At 51.7% G+C, this 19,118-nt stretch overlaps 1 protein-coding gene across 3 annotated transcripts in view; it reads left to right on the top strand.

Annotated features, from left to right (window-relative positions):
- The first annotated feature begins 2,905 nt into the window (after window positions 1-2,905).
- LOC137417394 (chromodomain-helicase-DNA-binding protein 5) overlaps window positions 2,906-19,118 on the top strand; it is a 122,972-nt gene continuing 106,759 nt past the window's right edge. For all 3 annotated transcript variants that reach the window (XM_078771459.1, XM_078771458.1, XM_078771460.1), the window contains exons 1-7: window positions 2,906-3,056; window positions 3,235-3,350; window positions 3,696-3,884; window positions 3,999-4,117; window positions 11,125-11,537; window positions 12,001-12,155; window positions 12,653-12,791. In XM_078771459.1, coding sequence (XP_078627585.1) covers window positions 3,029-3,056; window positions 3,235-3,350; window positions 3,696-3,884; window positions 3,999-4,117; window positions 11,125-11,537; window positions 12,001-12,155; window positions 12,653-12,791 — 1,159 coding nt within the window. In that variant the 5' untranslated portion in view covers window positions 2,906-3,028. The remainder of the gene's footprint in view (window positions 3,057-3,234; window positions 3,351-3,695; window positions 3,885-3,998; window positions 4,118-11,124; window positions 11,538-12,000; window positions 12,156-12,652; window positions 12,792-19,118) is intronic.

The raw sequence follows: 19,118 nt of genomic DNA, 5'->3' as shown, positions 1-19,118 counted from the left end.
CAACATTGTTGGAGAGGATTTTGGAGGAACCTGTCTTATTTAAACCTCAGACATTTCGTTTGGTGTGCTCTTTGTTGTTGAAGTGTGCGGCATCACCATGCCTAGATCAAAAGAGCTCTCTGAGGCCTTCAGAAAGAAGGTTATAGATGCCTACGAGTCTGGGAAAGGATTTAAAAAGATCTCCAAACAATTTGAAATCAATCATTCGACTGTCCGGAAGAACATCTACAAGTGGAGAAGATTCCAAACAACTGCCAACTTGTTCAGGCCAGGCCGCCCCAGCAAGTTCAGCCCGAGAGCAGACCACAAGATGCTGAAAGAAGTCTCTAAGAACCCCAGAATGTCATCACGGGACCTACAGGTAGCTCTTGCCACTGTTGATGTCAAAGTGCACGAGTCTACCATTAGAAAGAGGCTGCACAAAATTGATCCACATGGGAGGTGTGCCAGGAGGAAACCTTTGCTGTCCAGAAAGAACATCAGGGCAAGACTAAAGTTTGCCAATGAACACCTAGGCAAAGACCAGCACTTCTGGAACAATGTGCTCTGGACAGATGAGTCAAAGGTAGAGCTATTTGGCCACAGTAGTACCAGAAGACATGTTTGGCGAAAACCAAAGACAGCATTTGACCACAAGAACCTGATACCAACTGTAAAGCATGGTGGTGGAAATATTATGGTTTGGGGCAGCTTTGCTGCATCAGGGCCTGGGCAGCTCACCATCATATAATCCACTACGAATTCTTCATTGTACCAGAGGGTGCTTGAGGATAATGTGAGGCCATCTGCCGGAAAGTTGAAGCTCAACCGAAGGTGGACCTTGCAACATGACAATGACCCTAAACATACCAGTAAATCCACCAAGGAATGGCTGAAAAGAAAGAAATGGAGGGTTCTGGAATGGCCAAGTCAAAGCACGGATCTAAATCCGATCGAGATGTTGTGGGGGGATTTGAAACGAGCTGTGCATGCAAGAAACCCCTCAAACATCGCACAGCTGAAAGAATTCTGCATGGAGGAGTGGGCAAAAATTTCTCCCAGTCGATGTCAGAGACTGGTAGAGTGTTATAAGAAACGCCTACTTGAGGTTGTTTCTGCCAAAGGGGGCAATACCACCTATTAGAGCCAAGGGTGTACTTACTTTTTCCACATGCGAAATTTGCATTTATGTTTATTTAAATTATACAATGGACTACAAAATGTAAATGTTTCATGATATTTGTTATATTACATCACCTTTATCTGTCAATATTGTTGAAATGAAGATCAAATAGCTGTATGTTGAAATATGTTGAAAAAGTCAAAACTTTACATGGGGTGTACTTACTTTTTCACGTGACTGTAAGCTTGAATGCCCCCATTTACCCCCTTTGTATCTATTTGACTGGCATGGTTTGTTCTGTTTTTGTTTTTTTGCGTCTCGTTGCCCTTTTCCCCATTTACTTTTTAAATAAAACCATTTAAAAGTTAATATACGTGTTTCAGCTATCTGTTTTTGTGTCCGTGAACTGCCATTATTTCGGCCCAATTGAAGTTCGTTGGTGAACAATGAATAGTAAGAATTAATTAAATGAACGCAGTGCAATAAAAGGATCGTTTGGTCTCTCTCTGAGTCTTACTCAGCGCTGAGGTTCCTGTGTTAACGGGAGCTTCAGACGTGATGATATGTTTGCCTTCCACCCATTGCTCTTCCTGTCTTCCTTCACTTAATTTATTTGCCCCCCTGCTGGAGCACGCACCACAGTAGCGTGCTCCACTGTAGCTTGCCATGACATGGCACTCCCCAACGTAGTGCGCCCTGCAGTAGGGGGCTCCGCCCTGGCACACCCCTCTGTATCTCTCCCCGCTGTAGCTTGCCCCACAGTAGCGTGTCCCAATGTATCTCTCCCCGCTGTAGCTTGCCCCACAGTAGCGTGTCCCAATGTATCTCTCCCCGCTGTAGCTTGCCCCACAGTAGCGTGTCCCACTGTATCTCTCCCCGCTGTAGCTTGCCGTGCCATGGCACTCCCTGCCGTAGTGCGCCCTGCAGTAGGGGGCCCCGCCATGGCACACCCCACAGTATCTCTCCCCGCTGTAGCTTGCCCAACAGTAGCGTGTCCCACTGTGGCACACTGACATGGCGCCCCCCGACTTAATTTGCCCTGCCGTAGCACACCCCGACGTCGCGCCCTCCGACTTAGATCGCCGCGCTGTGACGAGCCCCGCAGTAGCACGCCACGTCGTAGCGCCACACCATGGTGCGCCTTGTTACCTCCGCCACCAAAGGTGGATGGAGGTTATGTTTTCACCCCTGTCTGTCTTTGTTTGTCTGTCTGTTTGTCTGTCTGTGAACAAGATGTCTCAAAAAGTTGTGGATGGATTCAGACGAAATTTGGCAGCGATGTAGCGTATGTGACAAGGACGAAATGATCGATTTTGGTGAAGATCCGGATTCGGATCCGGCTACTAGAATTTTTAATTGATTCTTCACCATTGGGAGATAGGGACAAAAACGATAATAGCAGGATATCTCAAAAAGTTGTTGACGGATTTGGACGAAACTTGGTGGGCCGGTAGTGTGTGTGACAAGGACGAATCGATTCAATTTTGGTGAAGATCCGGATTCGGATCGGGCTTGTATTTTAAATGTATTTTTATTTTATTAATCCATTATTTATTTATTCCCTTTTTCCCACCACCTGTTCCACCCATCATTTTGGAGGAGGGCTCTATCTGTACGTCTTTATACATCTGTTCTCTATGCCCGATTCAAACTTATGGTTCGCTACGCCGGAAGACTGATTTATGAACTGGTTCGAACAGGGACTGAGGAGAGGGAGAGCGGTGGAGGATGATGTTTTATGACACACACCTGAGAGATTTGGTCTTGCCTTCCCACCTCTGTACCCTAGAAGCTGTTCTGCTAGAAAGTAAAATATAGGGGAGGAGGAATTGAGGGTGGGCCAGAAACCAGAGGACGTGTCAGGGTGGGGGAGTAAGGGGGTGGGGAGTTCACCCCCAGAGTCACCCCCACCCTTCCACATTCATCATGGACCTTGGAGACTCTTTTCTTGGAGGTATTCCTGTTCTTTTACTATTGCTTACACTACGTGTAAACTCCCCCTATCCTCCATTTCCTTTCCCCATTTGTTATTATTTACTTCTTTTTTTTTTAACAGATCATACATCACTCTTGTTCTACCTCAACCTCACTTCATCTTATACAATGTTTGCCGTTTTTTTTATGTTGAGCAGATGATGGTGAGCTCGAGGGAACCCTTTCTGACTCTGAGAGAAGAGGTAGGAAGAAGAGGAAAATAAAAAAGATTAAAGAGGGCAAATCTGCTCGGAGCAAACGTCACAAGAAGGAGGTAATGCTTTCTCCCCTTTATGGCTCGCACATCTCATTTCATCCGTGTGTTCCTCCTTGATTTAAGTGCCTCACCCATTTCCTGCTCATTCGCCTCATCTCGTCCATTTTGAATTTTCTAATAATCCATTTTTCACCGTTTCATGTTCCTCTCACTGTTTCCAGGATCTTCATCTGCCTTGCACAGTCTCCTTGATGTTCATCTTCCTTTGTTGTTCTCGTGATTCGTTCCACCATACGGAATCCCACTCCATTCCACATTCTCCTCAGGCTTTCGTGCTCCGAACCCCATGACCCCTCGTCTATCTGCTCGCCCCAACAACCCCGTGCTCTCCTCCTCACATAGGAGGACATTGAGGAGATCTGTGCCGGTTCGTCCGCCGAGGGGTCGGGGAGCGAAGGAAACAATTACCAGGTGGAACGGCGTCGGCGTAGAAGGCCACGGGATAGACGCGCACGTCCACGCCGCCGAGACGAGATATACGATGACGACAACGATGACTACGATGACAATGATGACGACGATGAAGAAGTGGTGAGGATGCTGGTGGCCCGTCGTGTTCACGGTCCTTCTGTTTTCACCTCGTTTTCTCCGATTCACCTCCATTTTGTTCCTGTGATTGTAGCACCATGATCTCGGCGAGTGCAGGAACAGAAGACCGCCGAGGAGCTCATGAACGAGTGGGGTTTGGTTGACGTCAAACACGAGTACACAACTCAAGACTACCTGGCACTCACAAACTACAAAGCTTTCAGCCAGTTCATGCGGTGAGGCCTTTTGCTCATCACTCGCTATTTTCTACAAATCCTTTATCGCTGAACTATCTTTAAAAACTCAGTTTATCAGCACTCACTATCTCTCACTCACTATTTCATGAAATTTACCTCCAGGGCACCAGGTGTTACCTGGAAAGATTTCACCACAAACCGCTTGTCTTCACCACTCACTAATGTCTCGTCACTTTCACTTTCAGCACCAACAAACTCAGAACTCTCACTGTAGTCAACCACGATGCATCACTCATAGCAACCACTCTTCACTCGACACTCACCCGCCTCATTATCACCACTCATGTCTTGCCACTCACCTACAATCCATCTTGTTACTCTTTATGTACTCACCCACCACTCTTTTCAAGTACTCACGCACCTCATTTTCACCACTCACCCTTTTCACACTCCTTCCCACACCTCTGCATACCCTCGTCCTTGCTCGACGATTCTGTAACTGGAACGAACCGGAAACCTCTCGAACCCTGACTATCTTTCTACGCAGGTTAAAGGTAAACTACAATATTTAAGCCTTTCCCTATTGGATAAGAGAAGTCTCATTGCTGTTGTAGGGTTTGGTACCACAGAGTTTCTTACACCCCTTGGAGTACTGAAACCACCATTTGGATTCTCCTCCTTTGTTCTGCCAATTTCTGAGCTGTATCTCGGAGCCGGCTGGAACTTTCAGAATGAAATTTTGCATCAATTTTTTTTTCATCACCCACCATTTACACCACTCTTTTCATCGATTCACCCACCATTTACACCACTCTTTTCATCGATTCACCCACCATTTACACCACTCTTTTCATCGATTCACCCACCATTTACACCACTCTTTTCATCGATTCACCCACCATTTACACCACTCTTTTCATCGATTCACCCACCATTTACACCACTCTTTTCATCGATTCACCCACCATTTACACCACTCTTTTCATCGATTCACCCACCATTTACACCACTCTTTTCATCGATTCACCCACCTTTTACACCACTCTTTTAATCGATTCACCCACCATTTACACCACTCTTTTCATCGATTCACCCACCATTTACACCACTCTTTTCATCGATTCACCCACCATTTACACCACTCTTTTCATCGATTCACCCACCATTTACACCACTCTTTTCATCGATTCACCCACCATTTACACCACTCTTTTCATCGATTCACCCACCATTTACACCACTCTTTTCATCGATTCACCCACCTTTTACACCACTCTTTTCATCGATTCACCCACCATTTACACCACTCTTTTCATCGATTCACCCACCATTTACACCACTCTTTTCATCGATTCACCCACCATTTACACCACTCTTTTCATCGATTCACCCACCATTTACACCACTCTTTTCATCGATTCACCCACCTTTTACACCACTCTTTTCATCGATTCACCCACCATCTACACCACTCTTTTCATCGATTCACCCACCATTTACACCACTCTTTTCATCGATTCACCCACCATTTACACCACTTTTCATCGATTCACCCACCATTTAGACCACTCTTTTCATCGATTCACCCACCATTTGCACCACTCTTTTCATCGATTCACCCACCATTTACACCACTCTTTTCATCGATTCACCCACCATTTACACCACTCTTTTCATCGATTCACCCACCATTTACACCACTCTTTTCATCGATCCACCCACCATTTACACCACTCTTTTCATCGATCCACCCACCATTTACACCACTCTTTTCATCGATCCACCCACCATTTACACCACTCTTTTCATCGATCCACCCACCATTTACACCACTCTTTTCATCGACCCACCCACCATTTACACCACTCTTTTCATCGATTCACCCACCATTTACACCACTCTTTTCATCGATTCACCCACCATTTACACCACTCTTTCATCGATTCACCCACCATTTACACCACTCTTTTCATCGATCCACCTAAAGCGCGATGCTGCGCACGCTAATGCTTACGCAAAGAGCAAGCGGACAACGCGGTTCATAAAAGAGTCTTTATTCAAAGTACTCCAGCTGCTCAGGGCTGCACGCTCCGCGTATATCGTGAGGCCACGCCTCTCTCCCTGGCGTGGCCCATCCCCACTTGGTGTGCGGGGTGATGTCACCGCGTCAGTGCTTTCGTGTCCGCCACACGCGCCCCCCCAGAATCCCCGCGCACCTGAAGGGTCAGTTTGCGGGGCAAACGGATGACCCGGCCGAAGCGCCCCCTGGCGACTGGCGGCGTCTGGGATGCAGGGATGCCATCTGGGATGCTTCCGGCAGCAGGACCGGGGGGCGGCGTGGCGGCGGGGCTGGGCGGTGCCGGGGGTCCGCCCGCAGGGGGGCGGCCCCGACGCGGGGGTCGGGCCACTGGCGGTGGATGGTCCACGTCGAGGTGGGCCGGCTTGAGGCGGTCTACAGAAACGCGGTCAGGAGTACCGCCGATGTCCAGGGTGAAGTGCTTCGCCCCGGTCTCCAGCACGCGGAAAGGCCCGTCGTACGGGGGCCGCAGTGGTGTCCGGTGGGCATCGTGGCGGACAAAGACGTACTCCGCCGTGCGAAGCTCCGGGGCGACGTGCGTCGGTGGGTGCCCGTGGCATGCCGTTGGCACCGGGGCGAACCTCTGGGCGGTCTCTTGCAGAGCGGAGCGCTGCTGTGCCGCGGACCATGGTGCCGTGGAGTCGGGGAGGAACTCGCCCGGCACCCGCAGCGGTTGCCCGAAGACCAACTCCGCCGCGGATGCGCGCAGGTCCTCCTTGGGCGCCGTCCGGAGGCCCAGCAGGACCCAGGGGAGCCTGTCGACCCAGCCGCCGTCGCGGAGGGTTGCCCGGAGCGCGGCCTTCAATGAGCGGTGAAATCGCTCACACAGGCCGTTAGCCTGGGGGTGGTATGCCGTGGTTCGGTGCAGCCGGACCCCGAGCCCCTGCGCGACCGCCCCCCAGAGCTCCGAGGTGAACTGGGGGCCGCGGTCGGACGAGATGTCTGAGGGGGGCGCCGAACCGGGCGACCCAGGTGGCGATGAAAGCCTGCGCGACGTCCGCCGCCGTCGTCGACGCCAAGGGCACGGCCTCCGGACACCGGGTGGTGCGGTCCACCATGGTGAGGACGTGGGTGAAACCCCGCGAGGGGGGCAGAGGTCCCACCAGGTCCACGTGGACGTGGTCAAACCGGCGTTCCGGCACCGTGAACGGGGCCAACGGGGCCTGGGTGTGCCGGTGCACCTTGGCGCGCTGGCACGCGAGGCACATCCTGGCCCAGCCGCGGACGGCCTTCCGGAGGCCATGCCAGACAAACTTGTCGGCGATCAACCTTTGGGAGGCCCTCGCGCCCGGGTGGGACAGGCCGTGGATGGCGTCAAACACCTGGCGCTGCCAGCCCGCAGGCACGATGGGGCGAGGACGCCCGAGGGAGACGTCGCACAAGAGGGCCGCGCCTGCGCCGTCGAACGGCACCTCGGTGACACGGAGGCCCGTGACGGCGGCCCGCAAGGCCTGGACGTCGGGGTCAGCGGCCTGGTCCGCTGCCATCCGGGCATAGTCGATGCCGAGGTGGACTGCGTGGGCGACGGCCCGGGAAAGGCAATCCGCCACCGGGTTGTCCTTCCCCGCGACGTGCCGGATGTCCGTCGTGTACTCGGACACGGCCGAGAGGTGACGCTGCTGCCGGGCCGACCACGGCTCGGTGACCTTGCCCATCGCGAAGATCAGCGGCTTGTGGTCGACGAAGGCCGTGAACGCACGGCCCTCGAGCAGATGGCGGAAGTGCCTGACCGCCAAGTGAAGCCCGAGCAACTCGCGGTCGAAGGTACTGTAACGGCGTTCGGGCGGGCGAAGCTGCCGGCTAAAGAACGCCAGCGGTTGCCAAGCTCCACGCACCCATTGCTCGTGCACCGCGCCCACCGCGTAGTCCGAGGCATCGGTGGTGAGGGCGATCGGTGCATCGGGCGCCGGGTGCGCGAGAATGGTGGCGTTACCCAAGGCGAGCTTCGCGCCCGTGAACGCCGTGTCCATCTGCTCGGTCCAGGTAATGTCGCCTTTGCCCGGCTTACCTCGGAGAGCTTCGTGCAGGGGGCGCAGGAGCTGGGCGATACGGGGCAGGAACCGATGGTAAAAGTTCACCATGCCCAGGAACTCCTGCAGCCCTCTGATCGTGCGGGGGCGCGGAAACCCCTTCACCGCCTCCACCTTGGCCGGCAGGGGGACGGCTCCGTGCCTGGTGACACGGTGCCCCAGAAAATCGATTATGGCGGCGCCGAACCGGCACTTTGCGGGGTTCCCAATCAGGCCATGCTGGCCAAGGCGTTCGAAGAGCGTGCAGAGGTGGCGTAGGTGCTCTTCGCGGGACGCGCTGGCGACGAGGATATCGTCCAGGTAGACGTAGACAAAATCCACGTCGCGCAGGACGCTGTCCATCAGTCGCTGGAACGCCTGATCCGCATTCTTCAGACCGAAGGGCATCCGCAGGAACTCGAAGAGTCCGAATGGCGTGATGACCGCCGTCTTCGGGACGTCCTCCGGCCTGACGGGGACCTGATGGTAGCCGCGTATGAGGTCCACCTTCGAGAAGAAGGACATGCCCGCCAAACGGGCGGAAAAGTCCTGAATGTGGGGGACGGGGTAGCGGTCGGGGGTGGTGGCGTCATTGAGACGGCGATAGTCCCCGCACGGTCGCCATCCCCCGCCGGGCTTCGGCACGATGTGCAGCGGCGACGCCCAAGCGCTCTCTGAGCGCCGAACGATGCCGAGTCGCTCCAGGGTAGCGAACTCCGCTTTTGCCACCGCCAGCTTCGTCGGCTCGAGGCGGCGTGCCCGGGCGTAGACCGGTGGCCCGACGGTGGGGATGTGATGGGCCACCCCGTGCTTGACGGCCCCCGTCGAGAAGGTGGGCCACGTGAGGGCCGGGAAGCCGGCGAGGAGGCGGGTGAATGCGTCCGCTGCCGGAAGCGTACAGACCAACGTGGCCGGAACCGAACCGTTCGGCAAACCGCTTGGCAAGCCGCTCGTTGAGCTGCTCGAAGAGCTGGGCAGCGCACAAGCGAGCGAGCTGAACGTCTCGGCCTGGACAAGACGTCTGCGCTTTACGTCGACCAGGAGCCCATTAGCGCACAGGAAGTCCGCGCCAAGCAGTGCCATGGGCACGTCGGCGGTGACGAACGTCCATCGGAAAACCTGCCCTCCGAACCGCAGAGAGAGGCAGCGTTTTCCGTACGTACGGATGGGCGTCCCGTTCGCGGCAAGCAGCGCGGGGCCCCCGCCCGCGGCGTGCTTGTCTGACGTGCCGGCGGGAACGACACTCACCTGCGCTCCCGTGTCGCACAGGTAACGGCGCCCGGATAAGGTGTCCGTTATGAACAGCAGGCTGCTCGAACGGCCGGCGCTCATCGCCACTATTGAGCGCCGGCCCGGGCGTTTCCCGACCTGTTGAAGGAGCATGGCGGATGACATTGCCGAGCCTCGTGGCCAAACTTGGCGTGGAACCAGCACCAGGTGGTGGAGCTGGAGGAGCGCGGCTGGCTCCGCCAGGCCGGTGGAGTTGGCGGGTTTCCCCGCGGTGGCGGTTTTCGCCGCGGCGGTGGGCGGGGCGTGGCGGCGGTCACGAGGTGCGTATCAGCATGCTGCGTATGCTGTATAAGCTGATGCTGTGGAACAGCAGCATCAGCAGCATTAGCAGCATCAGCCACGAGGGCCGTGACGGCCACGCCGACTCTCGCCCGCATGTCCGAAGCGGCGAAGTACTTGTCCGCCTCGGCCGCCAATGCTCGGGGTTCCGTTAGCCCGGTCCCGGCCAACGCGAGGCGAACCTGCGCTGGAAGTTGGCGACGGAAAAGTGCCCGGAATAGAGAACCGGGGGCTTCGTCGCCCAACAGTGACAGCATATGGTCCATTCTGACCGACGGGCGCGTGTCGCCGAGCTCGGGGAGATCCAGGAGGCGGTCGGCCCGTGCGTCGTCCGTGAGGCCGAACGTGGCTAGGAGTAGCCGCTTGAGTGCCTCGTACTTGTGGCCGTCCGGTGGGTGGCGAAGGACGGACACAACTCGAGCGGCCGTGCCGGGCCCGAGGGAGGCGACGACGTGGCAGTAGCGCATGTCGTCGTTGGTGAGGCGCCGAAGCTGAAATTGGGCTTCGGCTTGAACGAACCAGACTTCGGCCTGGGCCTCCCAAAATTCGGGAAGTTTAATCGCCATTGCCTTGTCGTTGGCCATTGCAATGGCGTCGTGTTCGGAAGGATCGCTACGGCAGATCCAACGTCGAGGTCACCATATAAAGCGCGATGCTGCGCACGCTAATGCTTACGCAAAGAGCAAGTGGACAACGCGGTTCATAAAAGAGTCTTTATTCAAAGTACTCAAACTGCAGCACTAAGCTGCTCAGGGCTGCGCGCTCCGCGTATATCGTGAGGCCACGCCTCTCTCCCTGGCGTGGCCCATCCCCACTTGGTGTGCGGGGTGATGTCACCGCGTCAGTGCTTTCGTGTCCGCCACACACCCACCATTTACACCACTCTTTTCATCGATTCACCCACCATTTACACCACTCTTTTCATCTATCCACCCACCATTTACACCACTCTTTTCATCGATCCACCCACCATTTACACCACTCTTTCATCGATTCACCCACCATTTACACCACTCTTTTCATCGATCCACCCACCATTTACACCACTCTTTTCATCGATCCACCCACCATTTACACCACTCTTTTCATCAATTCACCCACCTTTTACACCACTCTTTTCATCGATCCACACACCATTTACACCACTCTTTTCATCAATTCACCCACCATTTAAACCACTGTTTTCGTCAATCCACCCACCTGTCTATCTGTTCTAATCAGGTTCTTCATTCACGTCTTGGAACCTTGATTGAGATATTTATATTTATATATTTTTTCAATCCTGAACCCCTTGGACCCACCCTAACTTTCACTACTCATATAACATTGCATTTTGTTCCTGCATGACCAGGAAACTAGAGAATACCTTCTCACCCCATTTCTTATCTCAGCCCACTTCTTCTGCGTTCCAACCCTGAGCTTTCCACAACTCGTCTGATGGCCATTTTGGGTGTCAAATGGCGGGAGTTTAGCGCCAACTCACCTCTGAAAGGCTCTGCTGCTGCCGCTGCGGCTGCGGTTGCCTCCGTTATAGAGCAAGTGGTTGCTGCGCCACCTCACTACACCCCCCCAACCCAAGGATCATCCGCCGGAAATGCGTCTGGGGCTTCTTCTTCCTCATCCTCAGCAAGAACCACTTCTTCCCCAGGCCCAGTCCAGTCAATGACATGCCCCGCGCCCTGCCTTACGGGTCCTGCTCCTCTTACCGTTGGACAAGCCCCAAGTGCCCTCACCTCTAATGTGACCCTGGCACCACCTTTAGCTCCTGCTCCCCTCCGAAAGGCTAAAACGAAGGAAGGCAAAGGTAATAGCATTAACATTCGAGGTAAACCTTCAAATAATTGTCCTGATTTTATGGCAATGTCAGCATTTTTATTTTTATTGTATCGATTACTTTGATCGGAAAGTATTAACTCTTCTAATCTACATATAGATATTTAGAAATTGAAGCTTAGTGATGATGTAATCCCAAAAACTGCCACCATCCACCCCACCCCCACACCCCCCTCCGCCCTCCACTTCCAAAAAAAGCCCCTATCCCCGAACCGTCGTCCCATTATCAGGTGTTGCTTGAAATCATCAATTCTGCACAAAAGGTTGTAACAGTTTGCAGCAGCATCTGGATTTAAACCACAAGGACCAATGCTGCCCTTTGCATATCACAAGTAGCTGATTAATGGGAAGGGATGAAAAGTTGTCTTGACATCGCCACACCTTTGCCCCTTCCCCCGTTCAATGCACAATGCATCCATTTTTGTGTGTTCCAGGCCCAAATGCTCGGCGTCGAAGCAAGAGTGCCCGGGCGCTGGGGGGTGCTGAGGCCCCCCCTCGGAGAAAAGGCAAGGGGGTTGGCAAGAAGATGAGTGCACCACGCATTCGGCTTGCCGAGGGGACAAGCAGCAAGCGCCACAAAGCTTCCTCTGTAAGATGGTGGGGAGGAAGGAGGAATTCCTAAAGATTGGGTAATGATGCTTGGATGGATAGGCCATAATCCTGCTAATTAGCAATTTATGTCTCAAAATTTGTCCAAATGGAGCAAATATAAATCAGAAGCAAAAAAAATTAATTCATTTGTTGGTTTGATTGTGGTCGTTGGTCAGTTGGTCAATCTCAAATGACCTACCTGAGAAGTGGGAAATGAAACCCGGTATTTTACAAACCTCAAATCTTCCGCATCCTGAACATTTGGATATTTGTTTGGTTAAAATAATTATCACAAGCTTATCTTCACATTAAATTCAGGTCTTACCCTGCTTCAGGATCCACTCAAAGTGTGGCTCCATGTCCTGCTAACTCCAGAGCCCACTCATGGCCTGTGTCCTCCAGCGGCCGGTCACGGGTGGTGGATTTGGTGCGACATAACATTCATCATGCTTTATTGTCATTGGTGTGTACGGCCGTCCGTTCCTTGTGTGTCAGAGCGAGGAGGACGAGCCCGAGTTCGAGTCGGATTTTGAAGATGGCAGTGTGAAGAGCGCGTCTGTTCGCTCGGATGGCTCAGCAGGCCATGGACGTCGTCCGCTTCGCCAGACCACACGCACTCGCAAGAAGAAGAGAGGTGTGGGACGGCACCATGATGTGAATGTATTTGTGGCGATGGAGATTTCGGTTTTTTTTTTTTTTGTATACAAGATCGAGGCTCGTGAAAGAGCTAACATTAATCACACAGAAAGACAAACCGACACATAAAACATATAACATGGGGAGCGGTAGACAAGATGGGGAGAGAGGGGGAAGGACACAAACACAACATTTGAGAGCAGGGACATCGAGAGATCTGTGGGAGGGAGAGGGCTTTGGGGGGGGGGGAGGCATGGGAAGGGGGGGGGGGGGGTGGGAGAGGTATAAAACATATGGACACTGCCAGGACTTCCAGGAAAGAAGTTGGAATTTCAAACAAAGTGGATCTGGGGTGAATTAGCAGAGGTAGAAAAGATCAAGGTTTTGGATAGGGGAAGATAAGAGATGGTGGTGAACAGCTGTTTTAAAGACCTGGAGGGAGGAGTGGGATTGAAGGGAGTGTGGGAGTTTGTTCCAGAGGCGGGAGTAAAGAGGAATGAAAGAGTGAAGGTGAGCAGAGAGCCGAGATTTCGGCAGTTTAACCATCAGAGGGTTGCTGGCAGATCTTGTGCGACCTGTAGGAATATTTGGGGGACAGAGCACAGACAGAGTAGGGGGAGCTAGGCTGGAGAGGAGTCGGTAGAAGACAGAAAGACCACCTACCTGCCTGCGGTGAGTGAGTGAAAGGCCCTCGGAGATAGCTTCATCGCAGGAGATTCCAATGATTCTGAAAGCTTTGGTTTCAACAGCGTGAAGCCGAGCTAGGTGTGAAGCAGGAGCACCGGCCCATAGGGGAGAACAGTATTCCATTGAGCTGCGGATGAAAGCCTTGTATGTGGTGAGCAGCTCAGGTGTGCCTAGGAAGGACTTCGCACGACGGAGGATGCCCAGTCGGCGACTGGCTTTGGAGGCCAGCTTGGAAAAGTGGTTTTCCCAAGATAGATCATGGCAGATAGTGAGACCCAAAAGCTTGAGCGACAGAACTTCTTGGAGAGGATTGTTGAGAAAGTAGATGGGAGGGTTGTCCAGTCGGTCTTTTCGGAGAGACATAGTAAGAGTGTGAGATTTGTCAGGATTGAAAGACATGTTCCACTTGTTTGACCAGTCTGTGATTTTGTCCTGGTCTTCAGAGAGTGAGGAGGCTGCAGACTGCCGATCTGAGGGAAGAGGAATGGAGCGGCAGAGAGTGGAGTCATCAGCAAAGAGAAAGAGAGGATTTTCCAGAGAGTCGGAGAGATCATTGATAAAGACCAGAAAAAGCACAGGGCCCAGAACACTGCCTTGGGGAACTCCACCCTGAACAGGAAGGGGAGATGAGAGAAATCCATTCAGGGCCACACGTTGACTACGACCAGAGAGGAAGTCCGCAAGTCATGCATGGAGATTTCCATGGATACCATAGGAGGAGAGTTTGGTGAGCAGAGCGGGGTGCCAGACCGTATCGAAGGCACATGATATGTCAAGGGAGACAGCTCTGATTTCCTGTTTGGCATTGAGGACCTCCATCCATTGTTGAGACAGCAGAAGCAGCATGTCCAGAGTAGAATGACCTGGTCTGAATCCAAATTGATGATCGGAGATCAAGCCATTGGAGAAGAGGAAGGATTTGATATCCGAAGCAATGATGGATTCCATGACTTTGCTGATAATTGGAAGAAGGCTGATTGGTCTGTAGTTGCAAGGATCTGTTTTTGCACCTTTTTTGTGTAAAACGGTAATGTTTGCTGATTTCCTGGATGCTGGCAGATGACCTTGAGCAAAAGAGAGGGTGAAAAGAACAGAGAGAGGGTGAGATAGAGCGGCAGAGCAGGATTTTAGGACCGGTGGGCTGATGCCGTCTGGTCCAGTTGCAGAATCAGAGTCGAGGTTTGACAAAAACTCCTCCACCTTGTCAGGAGAGAAGGACACAGAGTCCAGGAGCAGTTGGGTTCGACTGGGTAAGGTGGGAACAGAGAGAGATGGGTTTGGGACACAAGATTTTGAGGCAAACACAGAGTTGAGGCATTCAACTTTTTCAGGTAAGGGAGGGGATGGAGGGGGAACAAACACCAGAAACGGATTTGACCAGAAGCGAACCAGGATTTGGAGGAAGGAGACAGGTTTGAGAGTTCATTCTTGAGTGTGGAGAGATAGTGCTTGCTGGCACTCCTGAGGGTAGACACACACTTGTTCCGAGCTTGGTGGAAGGAATTGAGATTGCCTTCAGTTAGATTAGCTTTCCAAGAGGCAAAGGCAAGTTGTTTCAGGGCAACTGCCTCACCACAAGATTCAGTGTACCATGGACGGGAGGAAGGGTAAGACAACTGAAGACGAGATGGGATAAATCTGTGCAGGAGAGAGAGCAGTTTGCTTTGGAAGAATTCTCAGGAAGAATTGATGTCAGTGACAGTGGAGATGGGAGACACCAGTCCAGATGATTGATGGCTACTTGAAGACCGTGCCAGTCGGCCTCAGTGAAATGCCAGACTCGTCGACGCTGAGGAGGCTCTCTGAGAATGGCCAGAGAGATGTCCACTTTAACAAGCACATGATCAGAAGAACCGATTGGAGCAGAAGAAGAGCAGCAGACATTAGCAGGGAAGTTTGTCATAACCAAGTCCAGAAGAGAAGATACTCCATTGGCTGAGATCCGGGTCGGGAAATTGACAGATTGTGTCAGTCCCAATGAGTCGCAGAAGTCCTTTGCTGAGGTGCCATGGCTGGTGAGAGAGGTACCCACACCCAGCCAGCTGGCATGATGACAGTTGAACTTGAACAGTTGAACAGTTGGCTTTGGGTTGAACCTGAGATTTAATTTTTCGATTGAGTTCTTTGTAATGTCCTTCATGTTATTTTGTCCTTCAATACATGTTATTTTGGTTATTACCTTCGCAAAAGCGGAAGGTTATGTTTTGATCGCTGTGTATTTATTTGTATGTCTGTGTGTGTGTGTGTGTGTATGTTATTCGCATAACTCAAAAAGTATTCAACCGAATTGCATGAAATTTGGTGGGATGATTGGACACATTGGACACAATACGGGACACATTTGATTAGATTTTGGGAGCAATCGGGTCAAAGGTCAAGGTCAAGGTCACGAAAAGGTCAAAATCGTATTTTTGTTGTTCTGTTCCCTACACTCCCATGCCAAGTACAGAACAGTAGCTGCGGCGAAGGTATGCGCTCTACCGAGTGCCCGTTCTAGTTACTCATTCATTCATTCAGTTGCTTCATTTCAAGGTTAGCATTAGGGTTGTGGAAGACTATGATGAGGCACTTGTTCATGTAACATTAGGAGATGCCAATGTGTACTTTTACATGGATTACAAGGACATGAGGAGACAAAAGATAAATAAATAATATCAGTGATATCGAAGTGGGATCACAGAATCATGAATTAAGTGCTCAGACGTGAACAACAAACAGGCCCAAATACCAATTGAGAATTTGAATTTGTCGCTCATTTGTAACATTTATGTTTGTCAGTCGAGGGTTGCAGAGGTAAAGTAGAACAGCACTTGGTCGAGTGCATACCTCCACGAGGCTGAACAACTTCCGGATCCGGATCTTCGCCAAAATCGAATCAATTCGTCCTTGTCACACATCCAACATTTCCACCAAGTTTCAGCCGGATCCGTCCATAACTATTTGAGATATCATGCTAAATATCGTTTTTGGCCCCATCACTCAATAGTGAAGAATCACAAAAAGCAGAACGGTAATCGGTGGAGTGCATACCTCCCTCCACAAGGCTGAATAGTTTACGATTTGTAGCCCTCTGATAGGCCGGATCTGCATCCGATCCGGTTTATCAGTGGGCTACGAAAGACAAACAAATCCCTAAGCCAAAATCTAATGACTTTGTTATTGTCACCTCCACAACCTATCTCCCAAATCAAAATAAAGACCAATTGCTGCACTGTAGACACATACACAGATATATTATGTACTTGTAAAATCTATTTTATATTTGAAGTTATAACATTAACTTTCCTCCTTCATGATGTCTCTGATTCCTTGGTATCTCTCCCAGGTTACTCCCTCCTCCGGTATGATAGACCTGAGCCTCGTCCTGGAGGTGGGGTTGCTATCTTTATAAAAAAACTCTCTTCCTCACTCGCCCTGCACTGCCCTCTCTCCACCTCATCCCCAGGAATACCTTTGGCTACGGCTTCCCCTTCGCTCCCACATTTTGTTCATATGTGTGTTGTACCGTCCACCAAATAGTGATGACTCCATCTACATCTCGCTGTCTGATAATATGGACCAACTTCATTCGACCCATCCCAACTCTCTCTTCCTCATATGTGGTGATTTCAATTGTCACCATGCCAGTTGGCTGGGTGTGGGTACCTCTCTCACCAGCCATGGCTCTTCAGCAATGGACTTCTGCGACTCACTGGGACTGACACAATCTGTCAATTTCCCGACCCGGATCTCAGTCAACGGAGCATCTTCTCTTCTGGACTTGGTTATGACTAACTTCCCTGAAAATGTCTGCTGCTCTTCTTCTGCTCCAATCGGCTCATCTGATCATGTGCTTGTCAAAGTGGACATCTCTCTGACCATTCTCAGAGAGTCTCCTCAGCATCGACGAGTCTGGCATTTCACTCAGGCCAACTGGCACGGTCTTCAAGCAGCCATCAATCATCTGGACTGGTCTCCCATCTCTACCACCTCTGACATCAACTCATCCTGGGAATTCTTCCAAAGTAAATTGCTCTCTCTCATGCACAGATTTATCCCATCTCGTCTTCAGTTGTCATACCCTTCCTCCCGTCCATGGTACACGGAATCTTGTGGTGAGGCTGTTGCCCAGAAACAACTTGCTTTCGTCTCCTGGAAAGCAAATCCAACGGAAGGAAATCTCATTTCCTTTCAGAAAGTCCGAAACAAGTGTGTGTCCACCCTCAGGAGAGCCAGGAAACGATATCTCTCCGTTCTCAAGACCGAACTCTCTTATCTGTCTCCCTCTTCCAAATCCTGGTGGCGTCTGGTCAAATCTGTTTCTGGTGTTTGTTCCCCCTCCATCCCCTCCCTCACCTCAAACGGCTACACGGCTGACTCCGCACATGAAAAAGCTGAATGCCTCAACTCTGTGTTTGCCTCTAAATCTTGTGTCCCAAACCCATCCCTCTCTGTACCCACCATACCCAGTCGTACCCAGCTGCTCCTGGACTCCGTGTCCTTTCCTCCTGACAAGGTGGAAAAGTTTCTGTCAACCCTCGACTCTGATTCTGCAACTGGACCTGACGGCATCAGCCCACGGGTCCTAAAATCATGTTCTTCCGCTCTTTCACTCCCTCTCTCTGTTCTCTTCACCCTCTCTTTTGCTCAAGGTCATCTGCCATCTGCTTGGAAATCATCCAACATCACCGCTTTGCACAAAAAAGGTGCAAAAACAGATCCTAGCAACTACAGACCAATCAGCCTCCTCCCAATTATCAGCAAAGTCATGGAATCCATCATTGCTTCAGATATGAAATCTTTCCTCTTCTCCAATGGCTTGATCTCTGACCATCAATTTGGTTTTAGACCTGGTCACTCTACTCTGGACATGCTGCTTCTGCTTTCTCAACAATGGATGGAGGTCCTCAATGCCAAACAGGAAATTAGAGCTGTCTCCCTTGACATATCACGTGCCTTCGATACGGTCTGGCACCCTGCTCTGCTCACCAAACACTCCTCCTTTGGTATCCATGGAAATCTCCACGCATGGCTGGCGGACTTCCTCTCTAGTCGTAGTCAACGTGTGGCCCTGAATGGGTTTCTCTCATCTCCTCTTCCCGTTCAGGCTGGAGTTCCCCAAGGCAGTGTCCTGGGCCCTGTGCTTTTTCTGGTCTTCATCAATGATCTCTCTGACTCTCTTGAAAATCCTCTCTATCTCTTTGCTGACGACTCTACTCTCTGTCGCTCCATTCCTCATCCTTCAGATCGGCAGTCTGCAGCCTCCTCACTCTCTGCAGACCTGGACAAAATCACAGACTGGGCAAACAAGTGGAACATGTCTTTCAATCCTGACAAATCTCACACTCTTACGATGTCTCTCTGAAAAGACCGACTGGACAACCCTCCCATCCACTTTCTGAATAATCCTCTCCAAGAAGTTCTGTCACTCAAGCTTTTGGGTCTCACTATCTGCCATGATCTTTCCTGGGAAAACCACATTTCAAATCTGGCCTCCAAAGCCAGTCGTCGACTGGGCATCCTCCGTCGTGCGAAGTCCTTCTTTGGCACACCTGAGCTCCTCACCACATACAAGGCTTTCATCCGCAGCTCAATGGAATACTGCTCTCCCCTCTGGGCTGGTGCTCCTGCCTCACACCTAGCTCGTCTTCCTTCACGC

The sequence above is a fragment of the Myxine glutinosa genome, chromosome 2 (assembly GCF_964187855.1).
Source record: "Myxine glutinosa chromosome 2, kmMyxGlut1.1, whole genome shotgun sequence".
Taxonomy (NCBI): domain Eukaryota; kingdom Metazoa; phylum Chordata; class Myxini; order Myxiniformes; family Myxinidae; genus Myxine; species Myxine glutinosa.
This window is presented reverse-complemented; position numbering and strand designations above follow the sequence as displayed.